Source organism: Eretmochelys imbricata, chromosome 11 (genome assembly GCF_965152235.1).
Source record: "Eretmochelys imbricata isolate rEreImb1 chromosome 11, rEreImb1.hap1, whole genome shotgun sequence".
NCBI lineage: Eukaryota > Metazoa > Chordata > Testudines > Cheloniidae > Eretmochelys > Eretmochelys imbricata.
In genome coordinates, this window is record NC_135582.1 from 53283500 (window position 1) to 53306706 (window position 23207).

General features: G+C 38.0%; 1 protein-coding gene across 4 annotated transcripts in view; it reads left to right on the forward strand.

Moving 5' to 3' along the window:
* The window catches only part of MYO1B (myosin IB), a 149990-nt gene that overhangs the window by 107643 nt on the left and 19140 nt on the right, over positions 1–23207 (forward strand). The window contains exons 13-23 of one of the 4 annotated variants that reach the window (XM_077829809.1): positions 1550–1654; positions 4293–4355; positions 6283–6483; positions 8739–8965; positions 9912–10112; positions 10592–10685; positions 11318–11467; positions 13757–13825; positions 16478–16564; positions 16855–16941; positions 19788–19874. In XM_077829809.1, the coding sequence (XP_077685935.1) occupies positions 1550–1654; positions 4293–4355; positions 6283–6483; positions 8739–8965; positions 9912–10112; positions 10592–10685; positions 11318–11467; positions 13757–13825; positions 16478–16564; positions 16855–16941; positions 19788–19874 (1371 nt within the window). The remainder of the gene's footprint in view (positions 1–1549; positions 1655–4292; positions 4356–6282; positions 6484–8738; positions 8966–9911; positions 10113–10591; positions 10686–11317; positions 11468–13756; positions 13826–16477; positions 16565–16854; positions 16942–19787; positions 19875–23207) is intronic. The other 3 variants (XM_077829811.1, XM_077829810.1, XM_077829812.1) reach the window with 3 other exon arrangements.

Here is a 23207-nt window from a genome sequence, read left to right on the forward strand (position 1 = left end):
AGAGAAAACCTTTTGTCGTGATAAACACCCATTTTTTCATGATTTGTGTGTATAAAAACAAACATCTTCTGTATTTTCCACAGTATGCATCTGATGAAGTGAGCTGTAGCTCACGAAAGCTTATGCTCAAATAAATTGGTTAGTCTCTAAGGTGCCACAAGTATTCCTTTTCTTTATGCTACTTCAGCTTTTCCTAATCTGCTTGAGTGTGTTCTTAATCATGGTTTTAGTGTTTTAGCAGCTAGTTGATTAAACGATGTTTAAAAAATTGCAGGTTTTTTTATTATCAAGAAATTTGTAAGTGTAACTTCAGCTTCATAGGTATTGTGCAGCAGATTTGTTGACAGGTGTAACTTCATGGTTTAGTTTGTTACGCAAATATCAGTCCTCCAAAATAACCAGAGACATAGCCATATTTGTAAAAAAGTAACATGTTGGAATGTCTTTAATTAAGAAGGAAAGAACAGTAGTAATAACTAAAACTACTTTTACATAATTGTAAGTAAAATCGCTCTAATAGATATGCATATTCAAGGTGTTAATGAGTTATGAACACTTACTAAGGAGAAAATAGAGCCTAGAATGTGTCTTTTTGTTAATAAACACATTTTAAGCATGTATCAGAAAATGTGTAACTGGACATTGGTTGCCCTGATTTTAAGATAATTGGAATAAAGATATAAGCTAAAACCTTTTAGAGTGAAATCCTGGCCCCTTGGAATTCAGTGGCAGTTATACCAATGACTTCAATGGAGCTGCAATTTCATCCATAGTATTTAGGAACTTGTCCTAATGATAGCTTCGCAGAGTCTGAAATGTATTATTTTGGAAATGTACTTTGGTGATATCCAAAATATGACATTCTGTAGTTTGATATGTACCACAGTGCCTCTGAGTGGCCACACACCCTGCTAATCAGAATCCATAGGGAAATGTAATATTTCATTTACTATGGACCTTATAACAATACTGATAATACACTTGTTTTACTTCTATATCTGCTCTCTCAAGCAATACTGGTTAGTCAGTAAATGCAAAGGCATATCAGTTTTTTTAAAAAACCATAATGTTAGAGAGTAGACTGACATCTATATTTTGCTGTGCAAGGTATAGGGGTTTCATGGTTTTATGTTTCAGAGCCTGCAGAAACTTCCCTTTAGGTGCTCCCAATGTACCACATGCTAGGAGTGGGTTGTTCAGGGGGAAGTCTTCTCTACATGATCTCTGCTCTGGCATCATGGGAAATGGCCACATCATATTATAATAGCTCCATATTATCACCCACCCTGAGGAAATGATGAGGAAACACCATAAGTCAAACTTGCAGTCCCTCATAGTGGGGAAAATCACATGAGAAGATTTGATCCTAAATTTTGAAATTATAATCCATTTTTAACAATGTATACATGGAAATGCCACCTTTAAAACCAGAGAGTAAACCAGTAAAGCTGCTTGTAGACTCAAGGCCTTTGCCGTAACTTACTCCAACTGAATTCCAGAGCATGTTACATGCAACAAATGAACAGAAATGTGTTGATTTGTTTTACAGGACAACAGCTTTGAGCAGTTCATTATTAACTATTGTAATGAGAAGCTGCAGCAGATCTTCATTGAACTCACCCTAAAAGAAGAACAGGAGGAATACATACGAGAGGTAATGTTCAAATTCATTTGTTTGTATGATCACTCCTTACTCACTCACCAATACACACCTTTTCCGGGCACAGTACCCAGAGCTCTCTTTCTGAACCTGAGCCTGCCATGGAGAGTAGCACTGTTTGTTGCCATCTGCTATCATAGTTCCCAAGGTAACTGCACCTCTGATCCCCGCGATAGGTCTCAAACCTCTGTTACCTTTCTCAGGGCAGGTCCCATGACACATTCCCTTCTAGACTGGGGATTTAGGCTATGGTTCATTGTGATCACCTTAGCAGATTTAATGGTAGTTCACTACCTGCAGCCCTGTCCTCTGAGAGATGACAGGGTTATACAGTGACCAACCACCCTTCATAAAGCAAAGTATTATTTATTCAGAGCAAAAGTGTTACAGAGAAAATATACCTTAAAAAACAATAAACAGCTTATATGCAGGTCTGGCTTACAAAGTGTCGTGCATCTTCCATGTGGAGACCCTGGTGCAGGTTCAGAGACCTTCATGTCCTCTCACAGGGCCTGTCCCTCTCGTCAGTCTCATGATAGCTCTGTAAAAGTGTGTGTGTGTGTATCTCTCTATGTCTGACACAGGACTCCTACATCCCCCAGTGTCAGGCTGGTCACTTGATACAGTTTTCAGTCTTTTGACTGGCCTCTTGAACCAGTCTATGCAATTTTCCCAGGAAACCCTTTAGCTCCCTCATAGAGCTAAAATACAAAAGAAAATGCACTTTTATTTCACGGTATAATCTTGTCGGCCGTAAAATACACTGAACTTTCAAATAGATGCATTCTTAGTTACAGATGAGTGATAGTTCTAAGATCAGTAAGGTGGATGAAATGGGATGAAGTGTGGTGGAAATAATTGCATATAGATTTCTCTGAGGGTATGTCTAAATCAGTGGTTCTTTACCAGGGGTCTGGGGACCCCTGGGGGGCCGCAAGCAGGTTTCAGAGGGTCCGTCAAAATAAAGCCGAGAACAGGGCCGGCATTAGATTTGCTGGATCTCAGGACAGAAAGCTGAAGCCCAAGTCCCGTCGCCTGGGGTTGAAGCTGAAGCCCAAGCAACTTAAGCTTCGTGGGGCCACAGGCAATTGCTCTGCTTGCTGCCCCCTAGCGCCGGTCCTGCCTTTTTGTCTGCTGGTTACACAGAGAAACGGTGGTTGTGGCACAGGTGGACGGTGGAGTTTTTATAGCATGTTGGGGGGGGTGCCTCGGAAAGAAAAATGTTGAGAACCCCATGTCTAAACAACAAAACCATCCCCCGAGAGTGAGTCTCAGAGCCTGCCAACTGATTTGGTCTTGCGCTGCGAGGCGAAAAATAGTCTCGACGACCAGGGTTGGGTTGGAGCCTGGGCTCTGAGACCCTTCCCCCTTGCAAGGTTGCAGAGCCCGGGCTCCAACCCGAGCCCCAACAGCTACGCTGCTATTTTTAGCCCTGCAGTACAAGCCTTGTGATTCCGAGTCCGTTGACCTGGGCTCTGAGACTTGCTGCTGCAGGTCTTTGTTTGCTCTGTAGACATGCCCTTAGTTTTCTGCTGTGAGTTCTTACAATGAGCCATACATGCTATTTTAAGAATAAACTGTGAAGATGAGTTTTGGAGCCTAAATTACTATGGTTTGGTGGTGTACAGTGGTTGTGCCTAAAGTTACAAAGTTTTTATTGATTCTAGCAATATTCCATACTACTATATGTATAGGTCATAGGAAATATCTTTCAAAACTGTAGAAACTTGTGTGCTGTCTGTATTCAGATTGAATGGCACTATTGTGTTGTGTAAATGTTTTTGAAAATTGGGTAGACTTTCTTCCTGCCTTATAATCACGAAGGCAATGTGGAGCTTTGACAAACCCTTTTTTTTTTTTTTTTTTTTGCATTGATTGGTCAAGCACTTTGAAAGATAATTACTGTAATTTACTTTATGAATTAAATTTCAACCTCTCTGAAAAAACTAAAATATTAGACGTTACTCTAGAATACAAATTAAGTATGGAGTTGAAATGCTTGTATTTTTACTTTGTACATTTGGCTGTATCCCTCCAAGTCTGAAACTCTCTTGGTTTTTTCTGTCATTCATTGTCATCTGGTGTAGGACTATTATTCCATACTTGGAAGTTCTATTGTTGATTTTAACATGTTAATTTTTTTCAAATATCTGAATAACAGCCAGACTCAGTGGGTTTTTCAGATGATCTCATCTAAATTTAGCCTTTTTTTTTTTTTTTGTCCTGAATGAAAATTAAGAACAGAAAAATCTTGGTCTTAGATTTTTGTACTGAAATTATGACTTATTTCCTTATAAACATTGCAAGTCTACACAAAGCATTACTGACCCAAGGCCTTGCTGTATAAAATTTTGGCTTGTTTCCAATGGAGTGCATGGGAAATTGACACAGATTGAAGAAGGGAATGGAAAGCAAGTCTGGAAACCATTCAAGGGCATTCATTTTGGCCAAATAATGTTAGTGGTAGATTGCATTTTTTTTAAATAAAATGTTAGGGTCCCAAAATCTACATATATAGGGCTGACTTTTAAAAGGGTATTTTAATAAATAGGAATGCAATAAAACATGCCAATAGAGAGAACTCCTGCAGTTATTTCTCTGTTCATATATTATATGCTTTTTGTTTTTATAGGATATTGAATGGACTCACATTGAATATTTCAACAATGCCATAATTTGTGACCTAATAGAAAATGTAAGTTGCAATTACTACTTTCAAAGATTTTGCCTTTGTGAATTCTTCTTCTAAAATTTGAATTAAAATTTGAAAATTAAGATGCCTAAAATAGAAATGATATCGTAACTGCGTTGAATTAAAATTAGTTTGTAATGAGAGCTTTTTAGCATATTGATTTCAGAAACAAGTGACCCTCTGACTTTGTATTAAATTACAGTTCACTTATTTTATTATACTAAAGAGCTAGCATATTTCAGAAGTGTGGAATGGACAAAGATAGAGTTTATATGTCATTGCATTTTCTCTTATAGATGTGTGCAGCACTTATTAGTTAGATAACAAAAATACATTATCAGTTTATTTCACGTAATCAATGTTTTGATGCAGTGCTGCTTTTATTAAAAGACATCAGCAGCAGCTGCCAGTTGTGCTGTAAATAACTTTTTCTTTTGAATGGTAACCAGGCAACTCAGTTATTGAGTCATTGTATGCTTCTGATACAGCTTGTACTTGTACTTAATCACAGTAGTTCCTGATGATTTAACACACATTATGTTTCACATCATGCTAGTTCCTTAACAACAATGCAAATTGAAACATTGTTTAACCAATAATACAAAATGCATGCTAGCTTTGCCCATAAATTGATTACCTTACCTCTTTTTGAGTGGAAGGCTATAGATTAGCCTCTTATATAAATGAAATAGGAGAATGACGTTTAGGTTGAAAGTTAAAAGTGCAAGTCAGAAGACTCAAATCTGAAGAATGCGCATTCAGAAATACAGAAACCACATGTGTGCTGGGGAGAAGGGGTGAGGAAAATGGGAACTGGACAGATTTTGAGTTGTTGTGAAGAAGGGCCCATTTTCTAGGTCGCACACTTTAAATGTTGATTAACATACTGTGAATGGTTAGTGCATCATCTTCAAAAGTTCATAAGTGTGAATGTGGAGATTGTGTATTCTAGTCAAGTGAAATAAGTCACTATACTGGGAGTAGGGGGACTGGCTGGGGTTCAATTCCTAGGTCTGTTGCTGACCTGTTATGTGACTTGGAACTCTATATTCCATCTGTAAAATCGGGAGATACCTTTCTTTATGAAGTGCTTTGAGCACTATATAGGAGTTTGTTAGTATTATCAGGTTTCAGAGTAGCAGCCGTGTTAGTTTGTATTCGCAAAAAGAAAAGGAGTACTTGTGGCACCTCAGAGACTAACAAATTTATTGTCTCTAAGGTGCCACAAGTAATCCTTTTCTTTTTAGTATTATCAATTAATTAAAAAACACTTTCACACTGAGGTGTGTTCACAGTTGGCTTTTACAGGTCCTGCTCTACCAGAGTCAATGGAATTTTACTGCTCACACTGGGGGGTGAATTTAGATGTAAGAGCTGAATTAGCTCGCAATGAAGAATTCAATCGTAAATTTGAACTTGTGAAAATGTCATTTTGAAAAAAAAATATGCAAAAATTAATTTTTTTCTTTGAGACAAAACCTGTTTTTTTCCCATATGCTCAGGTGTCTTGAAAATGGTTGAACAAGTTTTCTTCACAGTTTCAAAATAAAATTCAGGTTTAAGCTGATATCAAGCTTGCGAACTGTGTGTCCAAAAAGAAGAATTTTGAGAAAGTTACAAATGGCTAAAAAGAGGGGTTCAGAATGGAATGGCTTCTTGGCTCCTAATTAAAACTCAGCTGTAATGTGGAGGTTGGAAATTTGGAAAGCTAATTGCAAAGTTCTGACTTATTAATGGGTCTGAACAACAGCAGAAAATACACTAATATGGCTGATCTTTACTTCTGACTTCTGCATTTCTATGTATATTTTGATTAAGTAAAGTTCAATTTTAGTTACTGTTTGTATAAGTTAGCACAATGTTATTTATCTCCATAAAAAGATAAAAACAATGCATTAAGGAAAGAAGGAAATTTGTTTTTAAACTACAGAATCAAACTGGAATTCTGGCTATGCTAGATGAAGAATGTCTGAGGCCAGGCACCGTTACCGATGACACCTTTTTAGAGAAACTGAACCAAATCTGTGCCACTCATCAGCACTTTGAGAGTAGGATGAGCAAGTGTTCACGTTTCCTGAATGATACATCGCTGCCTCACAGTTGCTTTAGAATTCAGCATTATGCTGGCAAGGTACTGTATTGAAATAACATCCCCATAGCTTGATCTGTGTTTTTTGCATGTGAGGCCAAATTGCATGGGCTCCAGGTTTGGGAAGCGAAACAATGCTATGTTCTTTTAAATAATAAATGAGGATACAATGAAGGAATGATGTGGAAGCTTGAAGTTGTCTCAGTCAAATGCAGAATATAAAGTAAAATTACTTCTATATTTTTTAATCTTCCTATTAATGAACTAGTGACAAGTTAATTATTTGACAGTGTATTTAATTTTTGAGGATTCATCCTGCACTCATTGAGGTCAATGGCAAAACTCGTGTTGACTTAATCACTGAAAGTGTATAGTTTGTGAAACCAAAAATGTCCTGTTTGGAGATGCAAAGATGAACACACATTTGAAGGTGACATGTTGTCTTGAAAATAGGTTTGCTATCACTGAAATGGCTAATACTCTGAGAAAGTGGAGTTCTTATAAATTTGAGGGTAGCCGAGTTTATTTTGAAGTCTTGTTGTTTAGACAGATGGAAGATAAACCGCTACAGAAGGCTTGGAAATGTATTTTGCTTTTTACTAAGATAAACAGCATGAATAAATACAGGCCTCACAGTTTGAAGTTCTTGATATTTTCTTTGCATATAACTTTCTTTTTAAAAATCATGATCATTACATTAGCTAAGATAAGACAATCGGTGACAGACTAGGCCACTGATCTGAACCTGAAAAATCATTCCTTTCAGGGCATGAGTGAAGGTTTGGACAGGTTTAAAAAAAAATTCACCCATCATTGGTTAGAACAATGTATTTATCCTTTTTAACATTATTTTAACTTCTCACCAGTCTGTGTATCACAAACTTGACGTCACAGTTATGTCTCTTAGTCCGTAGCAGTAAAGTTGCTGGGAGCAGGGTTTCCCCGAACTGGCATAGTAGATAGCCTAATGACATTTATATTTTGTGTTTGATGGTTATATTTTGTATTGGATTGTAATCTGCCCTAGAATACTATTTAAGGCATTTTAATTTGTTTTTTAATTTGATTGGAGATAACTCTCGACACTCAGCATGGGATTAGGGCAGATGATTTGTCTGCACTAGCAGCCAATGAGTCCTCATTTGTTCTGACATTTACTAACTGGGCAGAAAGTTCAGTCGGTACATACTATTTTGGCATTGTTTTTCCATGCCCAGTTGAAGACAATTTTGATCACTAACGAAAGTTGGTGACTTTTTTGCCTCAAAATATAATTATTTAAGTTACTTTGTATGTTTTTCAGTAGTAATGCCTGCCAATATTTTCCGTATCAATTACATTCAGAAATGCATTTTGTAAAGGAAAATGAAATGTTTCCAGTCACTTGATCCACTGTAAAATATGGCAACAACATTAATATTTAGTTTTTATTAAATGTAATATAGACATAAAAATAAATGAAATCATGAAACTGAAGGCATCTGTATTATCGATGAGATCATATGCCAAGATATTAAAGACTAAAAAAGAAGGCAACCCAAAAACTGGAATATTCTCCTATGGAGAGATGGGTAAAGCTCTTCTGGAGGCTTCCTGTGTCTGCAAGTGCAGCTCAGATCTTCCTGTGCATGCATGTCATCAGGCTGTTTTCCATGTAAGAATTATTTTTAAAATGTCAGCCCCCTGGGGAGTATACAGCTAGCTAGTACATATCAACTGAGATTTAGGAATTTTATTGTGTAATTTTTAATATTATTTTGAACTGCTGTTTTACTTAAGTAAACTTAAATAAATGTGGTTGGTTGGTTGGCTATTTTGGAATGGTTTTTTTGGTATAGTGATTTAAAACAGTAGGAAATAATCACTGCATTTTTCCAAAGCGAGAAATTATTAATCTGGCTGGAGTGGGAGAGTTTGTTGGCGTGTTAGTTGGGTGAGGAGGCTTATCAAGTTCCCAGGCCATCACTAAAGAATATTAGTTTCTGTTAAATATTTTGACTAGTGTTGGCTGAAAATGTACTTTTTTTTTTTTTTTTTGGACAAAACAGAAATTTTTACGGAAAATGTCCATATTGTTCAAAACATTTTAGGCTTTTATTGAAAAGTCAAAAACCTCCAACAAAGTTGTTCGTTTGTGTTATGAACATTCAAAAAAATGTTGAGAAAAATTTTGGGGTTGTTTTTTTTGGAAAATATCATATGGTTACGGGGAGAGGAGGGACTTCCTGACCAGCTCTAATTTTGACCTATATTATATCCCAAAATATCAGACAATGAGATTCTTCTATGTTGTTTAGGTTATGTACCAGGTAGAAGGATTTGTTGACAAGAATAATGATCTACTCTACCGTGACCTCTCCCAGGCCATGTGGAAGGCCAACCACTCCCTCATTAAAGCATTATTCCCAGAAGGTAACCCTGCCAAGATTAATCTAAAGAGACCCCCAACAGCAGGTTCACAATTCAAGGCTTCTGTAGCTACTCTGATGAAGAACTTGCAGACAAAAAATCCAAACTATATTAGGTAAGTTATTCTTTGATAGCTTTTAAAAAATGATAATGAATATGTCTGCCTTTAACCAAATGTGATAGCAAAAAACCAGAGAATGGATGGCTCCAGAGAGTAGTTCAAGAGATAATGAAACCTCTCTCTTGTAGCTTATTGATGTAAATTCAGTCCAGGTGAGCAGTGACTTAAAATTGTTATTCTGTCCTGCTTGTTCAATTGTCTATATGAAATGAGTTGGTGGTTTTAGTGCACTTCCCCAAATCCTCCACTAGAGCTGGCATTAACAGGAGTCTGGGCATTCTTGGAGAGTTCATAGGATGAATTGGCCAAGAAATGCAACTGCTCCCTTACTCTTGTAGAGTCAAGGGTGGGGCACGTTGGTAGGGACAGTGTGAGGAAGCTTGCATTGGTGCTGTCTATACCACATAATTGTTTGTGGATAAATAGGACTTCATTCTAACATCTCTTTCACAAGGAGGCCATTAAACAAAAGAGTGTAAATGGAAAAAAAAAAAAAACAGAGAAACTGAATAAAATTATGGTCCTAATTTAGCAAAGTGCATAAGCACATGCTTAGGTTTTAAGAACTCGAATAGTGCTATTGACTTCAGTGGGGCTATTTATGTGCTTAAAGTTAGTTAAATACTTAAGTGTTTTTCTGGATCATAGCCTGTCTGCATATCTCACTGGGTTGTAATTGTGTATGCATTGAATTTGGTACATCAGCAATTCACGTGTACATAGTTAATATTTTAGAATGGCAAGTTTTGTTTCATTGTAGGTTTTTAGGAAATGAAATTTGAAAATGGGGTGATATCCAATGCACTTACGTAAATTAAACATGAACTAATATCTGATCGTGCCTGGCTTGTAAAATTTAAACTATTGTATTGTACATGTAAAGTTATTATGTTATAAACAAGTATTCCTACAAAATGCAGAATATTGTTTCAATTTCCAGATGCATCAAGCCCAATGACAAAAAAGCTGCACATATCTTCAATGAAGCGCTAGTGTGTCACCAGGTCCGGTACCTAGGTCTCCTAGAGAATGTCCGGGTTAGAAGGGCAGGCTATGCGTTCAGACAGCCTTATGAGCTTTGTCTAGAAAGGTACAAGATGCTTTGTAAGCAGACCTGGCCTCACTGGAGAGGACCTGCTAGGTAAGAAAAACATTGGTATTCTTATTCCTTCATAGCTCAGTGGAGGTCAGTCAAAGATTAACTTGTCTTGGAAATTAGAAAATATGTGGCTATTTATATCTCAAAATAACTCATTTACTGTCTTGTTACCACTGTAAAAATTCATTTCCAATACAATCTTGTCCAGTTTAATTCACTCCTTTTCTTCAACCAACATTAGGATTGGATTGCATCACTGGCACTGTTTAATGGTAATTGTTCCCTTTGTACACAAATTGCTCCATACCCTTCCAAATATGATTCTTGTGTCTAGAGCTTAATAAAAAAAAAAATGAATAAAAGAGTTACATTTCCGTTCTTCTCATATTAAACACTAGGGATTTAAAACATCCTTTAACATGCTGCCTATTAATTTGTGTGTGTGTAAACTCTAAGTAGTATGTATGTTTTGGTCTGAAGAGTTTTAAATATATCACAAGAAGCTCGTTTTCTTCTCTTAGGGCTGGTGTAGAGGTACTGTTCAATGAATTGGAAATCCCTGAGGAAGAATATTCCTTTGGCCGATCAAAGATATTCATCCGCAACCCAAGAACGGTGTGTGAACAAATCTTTTCCACCATAGAATCAAAGACTGTGCTGTTTGCGGGGGAGGGCATGGGGTGTTGCAGACCTGGCATTAAATAAATAAAATTGAGCCAGGCTGCTGAGGGGTGCACTTTCAACTCTCTCTTTCCAAAGTTGCTGCTCTCTGATTATGATAGTGCCCACTTTTTTCAGACTGCTTTTTAAGCACTAATCAAAGAGCAGCTTGCATGATGATTACCCATCAATAATGCTGAAGAATTTGCTGGATGACAAGTGCAGGTTTCGCCAAACACAATGCTCTGGTACTAGAATGATAAACATTGTATAGAAATTAAAGTGATTAATTGCAGGCTTATAAGAAGGCATTAAAAATAAACCTAAGTGAGGCTGAGAGGGAATTAAAAGCCTATGAAGGTAATTGTCAGCAACAGTCCAATATCTAATGTAGTCTTCATCTACTGAATAACCTCAGGATGTAAGGCATCAATACCGCATTTATGTGCCATGTACAGTAATCATGATCCAGCCAAAGATTTCTCAAGAGGCGAAGCATGGGATTCAGGGAATTTATCCCTTTTTGTTATCCTAATTACGCTTTTCTGTTTTTCTGTCTTTTATTTATTTTTATTTTTTTAACTCAGCTCTTCAAATTAGAAGACCTGAGAAAGCAACGTCTAGAGGACTTGGCCACACTCATTCAGAAGATTTACAGAGGTTGGAAATGTCGGACACGTTTCCTTTTAATGAAACGGAGCCAGATTGTGATTGCTTCCTGGTACAGGAGATATGCAGTAAGATGCAAATTTTATTAAACAGGGATTTCTTATTAGTACTTAATTATTCTTTTTCTTTGTTATCAGCCTTGGTGAAAGTGATGCAACTATTCAATTTTATGTCTGTATTTTGGCACCAAAAATATCCACCAAGTAAACTGAGTTAAATAGGCTCACGATGAAGTACATGATCTGTGTGAAAAGGATTGTCAGGGTATCCTGGTTGGTTCAACCGTTTGGAGACAGGATTTCCCAGCACTAATGGTGGGACCTCTCTATAGTTCAACAGACTCAAGCATTGGGCGAAACTTTGTAGCATGTACCAACGGGCAACCAATGCATACAAAAGTTTAGTAATGTGTATGTTTACTGTATGTGAAATTCTATCATTATAAGATGTTTTTTGTCTTTTGCCTTATTTGAAGCCTTTAAATTTGAGGCACAAGAATACTTGGGAGGGTCCCAGTGATTTATCTTATTAGGTACAACTCGTAAAGACCTATATTTAAATGGTTCTTACTAATATAGTTCTAAGACTGTTTCAAATTTTGTTGTAGACAGGATCTTCCACATCATTATGAATTGAACTTAAATGATGTATAGTTTTCAATCTTTTTTCCAGTTAGTAAGAGAAGTTTTTAATTTCCTTTTTTAAAGAAATATACATTATCAAGACTTATGAAAGGCCAAGAGACGGTTTGATGAAATAGCATATCATACTGAAAGAGAGCTCCCCTTAAATAAATGTTACGATATTGTTAAATTAGCGTATCTCAGATGATGTATGGTTTTTGATAATCTTCTACGTGGCCTTGAAATCCTTTAGTATTCAATTCAATTGAACATGGAGGTCAGTCAAAGATTAACTTGTCTTGGAAATTAGAAAATATGTGGCTATTTATATCTCAAAATAACTCATTTACTGTCTTGTTACCACTGTAAAAATTCATTTCCAATACAAACTTGTCCAGTTTAATTCACTCCTTTTCTTCAGCCAACATTAGGATTGGATTGCATTACAGCTATGTATCTACGTTACTGAGTATACCAGTGGAGCTTTAATGGTTTAAAAATAGAGTTGTCAAATACATAATTTGCAGGCCTGTTGATATAAGAAAATGAGAACAAATGAAAACCAACATTTGACCTGACCAAACCTGTATGAACATTAGGAAGAATATTTCCTAACCTGTAGAGCTCTATTGGTTTTCTGAAAACGTATAGCAGTTATTTTGTTAGAATGGGCAGTCATTTGGCTCTTTGAAGTGCCCAAAAAATTACCTGGGGGAAAATCCTGCCCCTCTTTTTTTAATATAAAGAGCACTCTTGCATCAGAACTAATGTGATTTGAGGCACAGAGAGGGTCAGGGTTTGGGAGGCTGAATAAGGGCGTGCATCCCCTGGCTGAGTAAAGCTCTGTGACAATTCCCTGTGCTTAAGGTCTGGCGAGGGGATTGGCTGTTTCACAGAACCAAACCCTCCCATCACAAAGTGTTGTCTGTGAGAGGGTTGTGGGGAGGAGGTTGAAGCTACAGTAGTGGCCATGGAATGGCTCCTTAGTTTTGCGGCATCTGAGGGAGGGCTTCTGACACCCATATCCATACCCACCCCTCAGCAGAGCTGACCAGCACAGTTTTTTCAGACTGGGTGCTGAGCTGAGTATTTGGCCCTTCATGTTGCATTGCCGAACCTTCAGCCTGTTGCTGATAGGGTATTAAATTAACCAGCAGCTTACTAGAAAAATAAGGATCTTATTGACCTTAAGAGGAAAATGTTCTACAGTTCAGGAAATTGTCATGAGGGTGTACATCAAACTGACTTAGGTGGATAGCATTCCAGTCCGGCTTTCAACAAACTATCTTTTATAAGCTATTATCAGTACCGATACTATAAGAGGGCAGTGGGTGTGAAGAACAACAGAAGCCTTATGATTGTCAATGGCAAGCTCAGCTGACAAACTGGAGCAAAGCGTTTGTGACAATCTGAACTATTTTGTTGGTGGGAAAGACAACAAAACAGTGGCTGTTCATATTTAATTCACATAACTTTCCTCTGTTGGCCAGAAAGTTAGTCTTTCTTTGTGTATAAAGTGGCCCTGTCTGTGTGTTTGTTTCATCTTGAGTTAGATGTGAAATCCACTCCCTCATTTGTGTGTTCAGAAATTAATCCACTCTTCTCCATTACTTTTTTTGATTAAATTGCATATGAATATATTTGTTAGATGTTACCAAAGAATGTTTTGATGTAAAGCAATTTTAAAACTATGTCTTTCTCTGCTGAACTATATTTATTGATTTTTTAATACAGCAACAAAAGAAGTATCAGAGGATAAAGAGTTCGGCCATTGTAGTACAGTCTTACATCAGAGGATGGAAGGTGAGTTTGACATCACTGATCAGCGACTGCCTTGGGTTCTGCTAGCCTAGGCTAATAAAATCTGAGGATGTTGGGCTCAGTTGAGGAGAGATGAGTGTAAGTAGCAGATTCACTCTCTGATTTAGAGACTTTCAAATCACAGACAAAACTGAACACAGTTTATGGGTTTGCCAGGTCCTGGGTCAGATTGTCCTGAATTCAGTCATCTGTGCCTCCTGGGGATGTGGGAATGCTCTTGATACAGTATACTTGGCCCTTGGAGAGAGAGTGTCTCATTACCCCACCCTGTCTTCACCCCCAACTTGTTGTGGCATTGCCTCTCTTCAAAGAATCCTGTCCACTGCTCTTGAAGGAAGAATTGTGACCATGACAGAGACTACAAGGAGCAAGGTGGTAAAAGGAGAGAAAAATGAGATTTCCTTAGTGCTCAGACAGGGACTGGAGGATATCTAAAATCTTACACGTAAAACCTAGTTTCAGGAAAGGGGTGAGCCCACTTTTTATCTTGTGGGGAAAAAATCTTGGCATCTTAGTACTGTTATATCCCTCACAAACTAAACTCTTTGTGTACTACAAGAGTAGTCCTAACATTTATGCTATTGCCTGTCCCAAAAGAATTGAGAACATTAAATTATTATTTATGCAAACTCAGGTTAATAGTGGTTTGGCAACCCAGATATAACTTTGGTTCTTTATATTTACGTAGCTGGTCCATTCCATATGAGGTGTGTGTGCTTGCCACATGCACCTGTGCTGGAAGTTTTTCCCTTAGCAGTATCCGTAGGGGACTGGTTCTGGTGCCCTCTGGAGTGGCACCTGCATGGTGTGTTATAAGGGGAACCACTGGCTCCCGCTACCCTCAGTTCCTTCTTGCTGCCAGTGACGGTGCTGGAACTCTGCTGCTTCAGCTAGCGTTGTTTCGTTCTGTTCTTGCAAACTTTGAAAACCTGCAAAATAATTGTATATAGTTAGTAGTTTCTTAGTTAAACCCTTAGTAGTAGTTCTCTACTCTTCGTTAGTCCCAAACGGGACTCAGCTGGGGGATTGGGCATGCCCTGGTCCCCAGGCTTTAAGCCCTGCAATCGCTGTAAACGGCCTATGCCCGTCAGCAATCCACATACCAGCTGCTTAAGATCCTTAGGCGAGGGGCACGTAAGTCATAAGTGCCATACCTGCTAGTCCTTTAAACCTAGGATGAAGAAGGAGCACGATATCTGTCTAAGAGCGCTCCTGATAGAGTCGGCACTCACTCCGGCGCCAGAGCAGTGGTCCGACTCTGCACCGAGCACCATGGCCTCCGTGTGCAGTGCTCCACACACAGTGGCACTGTCTGCGAGCTGGCACCGCTCTCCCTCCACGGCCCCGGTCATGAAGCTGAAGAAGAATGTGAAGGGATGATCTACCTCCCGCAAGGGAAAGGAGAAGGCTGGGGGCGAGCCACGACCCATGCTGGGCAGCTCAGTGTCCCCTTCCCGGGCCCCAGCTCAAGTCGAGCGGTGCAGCGCATCCTGTACTTCGCCTGAGACTCCAGATAGCGGTGCAGGCCCCAGCAAGCTTCAGGTGCCATTGACGCCCGAAGCCCTTCAAGCAGCTCAAGAGATCCTGACGCTGCCCACGTTGGCTCCAGCAATACCCCGGTCTCGAGGAAAACCTGATTTGGGACCTATGCTTTTTTCCCCGCCTCAGTGGCACTGTTCCCCATTGAGAGAGACGTTGTGCCGTCGGTCGCCTGTGCGAAGCCATCATGCCTCGGGACTAGAGAGGCAGGCTCAGTGGAGCCCTCTTTGCTCCCCGCACTGGGGGCACTGATCGAAGGATTCCAAGTGTTCCTCGCCGGTGGATTGGCACAGACACTCTGGGGCATGTGCCGCCCAGCAAGATATCCGGGCCTGGCCCTCACCATCTCCTAGGGCCCAGTACCAGTCAGGGAGCAGAGGCCACTGATCGCCCAGCCGTCGTCGCCCGTCTCCTAGGAGATTTCCCTTCTTAGGAGGTTCCTCCCAGCACCTGGCCTGTAGTGGCTCCCGGTCCTGTTTGACGTCCCGTGTCCGATACAGATCCACTGAACGCCGTCAGGCTCTGAAACCCCAAACAAGACACCTGACTCGCTTGGACGGGTCGGCTTTGGGTCGCAGCAACCAGCACCAGTCGGACAGGAGCCATCCCTCCGCCCATTCCTGGTCACCCAGTACCAACCGCTCCACTTACAGTCCGGCACAGAGCGATGTTCCCTGACTGCGGGACAAGCCCCGGTACCTATGGTGATGACGGCATCGACGGCACTGAAACCGGTTCCATGGCCCCAAGTGCAGTGGCTGACGCCATGGTACCCATGGAACCCTTGGGTGTTCACCCAGCCTTCCCAGGCTGCCCGATCGGTGTCGGGAGCCTGGGAGAGGCCGGTGGCCTTGGTATCCCATCCCCCTGCAGTGCTCGAGGCTTTGGGGGGTAAGCACAAGACCCATCCTCTCAGATCTGCATGTTGTTCTGCGTGTGCATCTGCAAAATTTGAGGGTGTTTTGGGTTTTTTTGTTTTGTTTTGTTTTCCTCCCTCTCAGATTTGAACTAGAAAGGCACAGTAGGGTATAAATCCTTTTGAAATTAAGTTTGGGTTAGAAATAAGACTATTTTTTTTCTTTTGATTGATCACAGGCTCGAAAACTTCTTCGAGAACTTAAGCATCAGAAGCGCTGTAAGGAAGCAGCCACAACCATTGCAGCTTATTGGCATGGTACCCAGGTAAGAAAATGCCAGAAAACATTCAGTGTTTCAAAGCCAGTGTGTGGAGCAAAAGTCCTCCAGAAAAGAGAGAGAGAAATGTTTTGAATGGCTTAAATTACTTAACTTCCATTTCTCTTCGCTGCACACATTTTAACTGTTGCAATCTGGAAAGCCAGGACATGCTTTTATATTTACGGTTTTGTAGTGACTGGTTTCTTTCTTTCTCTCTCTCTCTCTCCCCATTGGGACCTGCAGTAACCTCTTCTGCCCTAAACTTTTTCTATAACCCATTTTCAAATACACCACAGGCGCGAAGGGAACTGAGACGACTGAAGGAGGAGGCTAGAAATAAACATGCTATTGCTGTTGTTTGGGCTTACTGGCTTGGATATAAGGTACTTCATGCACATGTTCCATGATTCCTTCATTACCCAACAATACCCAACTTTAATCAGTAGTAAATAGCGAGGATTAATAACTAATACAAGTGACCTAGTAGATACTAAAGCATGATCCTTGATTTTTCCCATTTCTATTTATGCCACACTTAATAAACCTGACAGCATCCTAAATGTTTGTCTTGTATATTAGAAAATTCTAAGCATGCCCAGCCAAATAGTACTGATTGCTTACTAACAAGTCATTAGACTAGATTAAAAATGATTAGACTGCAGTAAGGTCAAGTTAGAAAATGCATTTGAACTAAATGTAAATGTTCCACACGTGTTTTTCTGTTAAGTGCTTGCAGTGATACACGTCTAGATTCCTTTTAATTGTTGTATATTCTGTGACCTAAATTAAACAGGCTCCTTTTCAATTCAAAATAGTACATTTTAAAAGTGTAAACAACTTTTATTTATAATTTGTACAAAATCTGAAATCAGTTTTGATTGTTTCTTTGGTTGTGTAGGAGAAGTCCAGTATTGCAAATTAAGTACAATATGACCCAAATTTTAGGAGAAAACGATGTTAGCATGCAGTTCTCAATTTATGGCCCTAGAAAAATCCCAGGAATTCCAGCATCAGCTGTTTGTTTTCAGAAGCGAAGTCCCACTGAAAGATTCTCGCTAATCGCAGGCTGCAGTTTTGGGTTATATGAACATTTGAAATGTTGTACTCTAGGGAATAATGTTGAAACAATTGCTTCAATTAACAAAAACTCTTTGACTTAGAATATTTTATTCAGTCAATTAAAATTTTAATATAGCCCAATTATTATTTGGATCCCGCTTTATATATGCTATCAAAACACCTTGCGAGTTAAATGAAGAAAAAAATATCTCTGATTCTAGTAGCATGCTAAAATACAGTAGAAGTACAATGCTGAACTTGATCTTAGCCATTTTATTTTGTCAAAGAAATAAATCTCTTCGAATGGAAAGGTAACCCTGGGAATCAACATATAAACATCTACAGAATTTAGCTTATAAGAGATCTTTTTATTTCTAGTTTGATCTTCAGGTGTCAGAATAAACTGTTAAAAAGCTGTCATTATCAGACAAAGTTTTTTTCTCTATTTATTTTATGTAAAGATGAAGTCTCACTATCTTGTCCTAACTAGGGTAGTATAAATTATATAAATATAAAAATCATGTTTGTTTATGGTGCTTGGTATCAACATATAAAACAATTGGTTAAATTGTTAATGCCTTAGTGATAGGTCCCTCATGCAAAGTAATAGCTCAGTAGCAGTATTGGCAAAACTGATGTAAAGATGGATTTTTCTATTAAAAAAGGACATGACAAACAAAAATGCAACATAAATTCTATATTACAGTACTTAATTAAGATATATTGCATATTGGTTTATATCGTTATTGTACATTTTAGTTGGGGGTTTTTTTTTTGGTTAAACATGAGTCAAATGTATTTAAATAAAAATGTGCCTACCATGCCTTCAGACATAAACTTAATAGTAACCAATCTAATTTGGCTCATCAGGGTTATAAGAAATTTTCAGTATCTGGTAACTTCCTGTCATCTTAGGAAACTCTCTCTTTTCCTAAGAGGGAAATTAAAGCAAAAGCTTCAGGATCCGTCTATCTCGAGTGATTATTTTAATACTTTTTTAATTTTTTTCAAAAACTGTAGAAATGTAACTCAAATTCCTTCCTCTTCAAAATTCAAGCAGATATTGACAATGCAGTGTCTTTAGCATTAGCATGTCATAGGCTGAGAACTTGAATTTGTGTATCATCTCAAATGAACTAAAATGTATCCTTTATAAAGGCTTAAATTAATGGAGAATAGCCTTTATTGTTAAATTGGAAGAGTATCCAAAGAGTGCAACTGGCAAAGTTGGGTGAGGATTCACAGTTTCTTCAGTATACTTGGCAAGATATGAATACTGCAAGTACATAGCTATAACTACTATTACTGGTATGTCCTTTCCAAGCCAGTTGAAGCTACTTATTTGTTGGTCTTGTGTCTTTAAATAACTGAACAAATAAATTTACTAATACCTTCTGAAATGTAAAAAGTGTAACTTAACAGAATATCACATCTTTATGTATAGTACCTTGGAATTTTGGTTGCCTAAACAAAGACTGTAGATGAAATTTATTTCTCCTTGTTTTGATGTGATGAAGTCATGCTTTTTGGTGATATGACATCACCAATGTCTTCATCGTGTGGAGAATCAGAAAGAGATCATTTGCCAGACTGGAGAAAAATATATACTGGAATCTTAACTAAACCCCAGAAACGAAAGTTCTAAATAGTGTGTAAAATTGTGTGAGAAGGATTCTTTTATTTAAAGTTGTGACTAGGATCAAAAATAATTGTTAGAATTAATTGTTAGAGTTAATCATACGATGCTGAGGCACTTGTCATTGGAGGAGTTGAGTGTATAGTGTGACTTCAGTTCTTCACTTTCATAAATATCACTTTGGTCCTGTAACTGGAGGGAAAGCTTTCCATTAAAATCAAGTATCAGACACTCAGCATTGATGATTTGCAGACACACATGGCAGACATTACACAAATGTTCATAGCAAATAATGGAGCCTGTGTAATTCTTACCTTTTGTATTAGTGAAGCAGTTTAGAGGCTTGTATTGACCACATTTGTGCCTTAACACCATTTCCACACTGACACATTGGGTTTTAATGGTTATATGCTATTCTTCCATCTTTCTATATCTTATTCATAAATCAGCTGTTCTGTCTGGGAGGATCTTTTTCCTGGTGATTGTGCTATCTGCATCGGGCTGTCTCTTTTATTCACTATCTAAACATTTTAGGCTCGAAGGGAATTGAAACGCTTGAAGGACGAGGCTAGGCGTAAGCATGCTGTTGCAGTCATTTGGGCTTACTGGCTTGGACTGAAGGTACTTTCTCAACCACTCCCTTGTGTCAACAATGAACTCAATAAAGCGTGGCATCTACTAACACATAATAAACTATTAATTGTGTGGGATCACTAGCGAGCATGATACTAGTTTTGCTTAGTTTTGTCATGGACTTTTTTATTGAAAAATCCTTAATCCGAAAATGTCTGTTAAATGAGACATTTGTAAACTTTTTAATAATATTGTTACATTTACAGCTGTCTTTAATCTGAAGATATTCCTTGTCTTATCAGAAGTTTCAATTTTCAAGTGGAAGATAAAATGCCAAAAATGTTTTTAATTAAAGGGACACTATCATGGTTGTTAACTTAAAATTTGACCTACATTGGCAAGGATCCCATCTGGAAAGATTACAAACAAGTATTTTCTTTTCCTGACCTATTCTTGTTACAGTGGGAAGCAGGGTGTGACTATTTGACGTCATTGCTGCTCATTTTAGACCTACTGATGTATATGGGATGGCCAAAGTGTGACTTAGAGCTAAGCATAGTGTCCAGTCACTTTCCTTTGAGTTGTTTTGATGCTGTGACATCTATTCAGTGGAGGCCAGGCCTTCTTAGAAAAGTCAAATGATTACAGTCTGTCCATTTTTTTCTATATCCCTCTACATTGAGGATTGGTTGGCAAAAGAAAATACATTTGCAATCTGTAAAGTGTAGTTCTGTTCTGTAAATAGACTGTGAAAATGGCATCTTATGGGCCTCCATGTTTGTGTCACAGTACTTGCATATCACCTTTTGCTTCATTTACAAGAAAAAAGTTTTCAGCTGCTATCCTTGAGCACTTAGATCTGAGAGTCCAAATGAGTGTTTTTTGGCTTGATCGTCATCACCACTAATAGAGATGCTCTGGGCCAAACCGGGATTATGCAAGTGTAAATGGGGACAGAATTTGGCTCTACAGTTGAAACTTTACTGACAGTTCTGTTGATGATGTATAAGTCATAACTCTTCAGAGGTGTTCTATTGCATGCTAACATGGATAAAATGTAGTGAAAACATATTGTCACTAAATTAAATGTGACTCAATATACATATGGGAAGGAGAACAGGGGATATGAAGGTGCCATTTTTAAGAAGTCACTCTTCAGATTAGAATCATGCTTTACTGCTGTCAAAGTAGGTCAGTTTTTATGATTAGAAACCAAGAAAATGTCCGTTCTAAGAAGTCAAGAACACTGCTGTATTTTGAGCATTATTTTTTAAAGGAAAACTAACTTTATTAAAGCCAAAACCTTGAACATGTTATACAGCAAGGACATGCCTTTGTCTGTATATGCTATGGTTTTGAAGGTTTTATTTCTAGCAGAAATGGACTCATGTAAAGCACACAATTCTTTGGAATATGAATGCGCACTGTGAGTTCCATGGCAAGATCCTAGCTATGTATAATCATTTCTATGTCAATGCTGTGTGATTTGTTTGCCTGGTTAGATACTGTGTGATTTGTTTGCTTGTTTTCTTCCAACATGTTTGTGGAGGGAAGCTTTTGAGTTAATAGCTGTTAAATCAAAGCACTTCAACCTATTTGAATCATGATCATTAGTATTTTGAAAAATAAAGCTGCATCAAGATTTCTAAATTTATTTTTGATTTATATTTCTGTTTATAGTAAATAAATGGGATTTTAATAGTATGTACAGTACTTCCCAGATTTGGGGTTCTCTAGTACTGATCTGCCAAGGAATTATGTTGTTGCTGGCTTTCCTATTGTGCCAGGAGAGAGAGAGAGTGAGTGAGTGTGTGTGTGTTGCAGTATTCTCATTAAAAACTAAGCTCACACAGACTGCTGCTCATGAAGAGTAATAACAACTTTTTTTTTAAGGAGTACCAGTGAGAACTTGGTGAGCTATGGGACCCGTATATTACAAGGAAGTCACCTTTTTAATATTTTTCAGTGAATATTGTCAGACTGGGATTGAAGGTGTTAATCTGTTTATTGGTGGATAATATCCATTGCTAACGTGCTGATAGTGGTTGTGTGCTAATTAAGAGAGGGCTAAACTTTAACAGCATAAGGAAGATATAGATTTTACTGAAAATTTCTGCAATTCATTAAAAAAAAACCCTTGTAAAAGTCAACATCTGAAGACTCAAACATTTTTCTTATTAACTGAAGAGGAAAAGAAAAATTTGAACAGAGAAAGTTTGGTGAGAATGAAGCACTTTAAATATTGTTAATGCTGTTAACGTATCTCAGTAATGTGTGATTAATGTGTGTGTTTTCCCCCCTAATCTTGGGGTTTTTTTATGAGAACATTTGAGAAATTCTTCTTTTCAAAATGGTGGCTTAGAGAAGAGCTGTGTGAGATGCTTGGGATGGGAGCGAGGGCTGGTGGCACAGGGCTATGTGAACCTTTTGTGTTTTGACTAATGTGGGTTTTCACCTGCTGGCTTTCACTTTGGTTTTGGTTCAGATGAATCCAAGAACACTATGCAAAATTCACCAAAACCACTGAGCTTGCTGTGTGGAAAAGTATGCAAGACCATAGCCGTTTTCCCTGATTTCCACTAAAAACTTTAACAGGTTTGCTTCTAACTCAGCCAAGGCATGCAAAAAAGATAATGAATTTCAGCTAACTTGTCGTGAATTTTGGGCATTTCACAAAAGTCCAAATAAGGTGTGTTGTCTCAATTTTGGTTTCAAGTGTGTAATAGTTGGAGAGGTTAGATACCATGGTAGTGGTAATACCAGAGGTAGGTAGAAATTTCTCTGTTTTCTACCTTAGAGTTGCTTTAAAAATCATGTATGTAAAGTAGTATCAGAAATCTCCTCTAAAAGTGGCTTTTAATGATTACTCATGATTTGTTCTGCTAAATTTTATTTCATGTGTCTGACCCTAAGCAAAATTAATCTATTTTCTCTGCTTCTTTCAGTCATCAGTAGCTCATTTTCTTGATATTTTTCTAAGAGCACTTGTATGAAAAATTTGATGTACAGAACTTTTCTTCTGATTTCACTTTCTTAATATTTATCATTATCTCTGTTTATTTAGGTTTATAAAATACACACATCAAAAAACCTCCAAGTGCATGTACAGAAAAAAATCCTCCCATCAATTAAAAAAATAATTCACAAATCAACCCAGTGGCAATTACGATTCAATAAAATCCTTATCACTAAAAGAGCTTCACTCTCTTTATCCCAGGCTTACAGCAAAAAAGCTGTGGAAATATTCTCAATATGCGATCAACTTGATCATATTTGACAGTTGTAAAGATAATGGAAAGTCCTCTTTTTTTTTTTTTTTACCGTATCACTTTTAATGTAGTTCTTTGCGGCTTTAGGCAACTCTGGTCTTTGTGACCTATT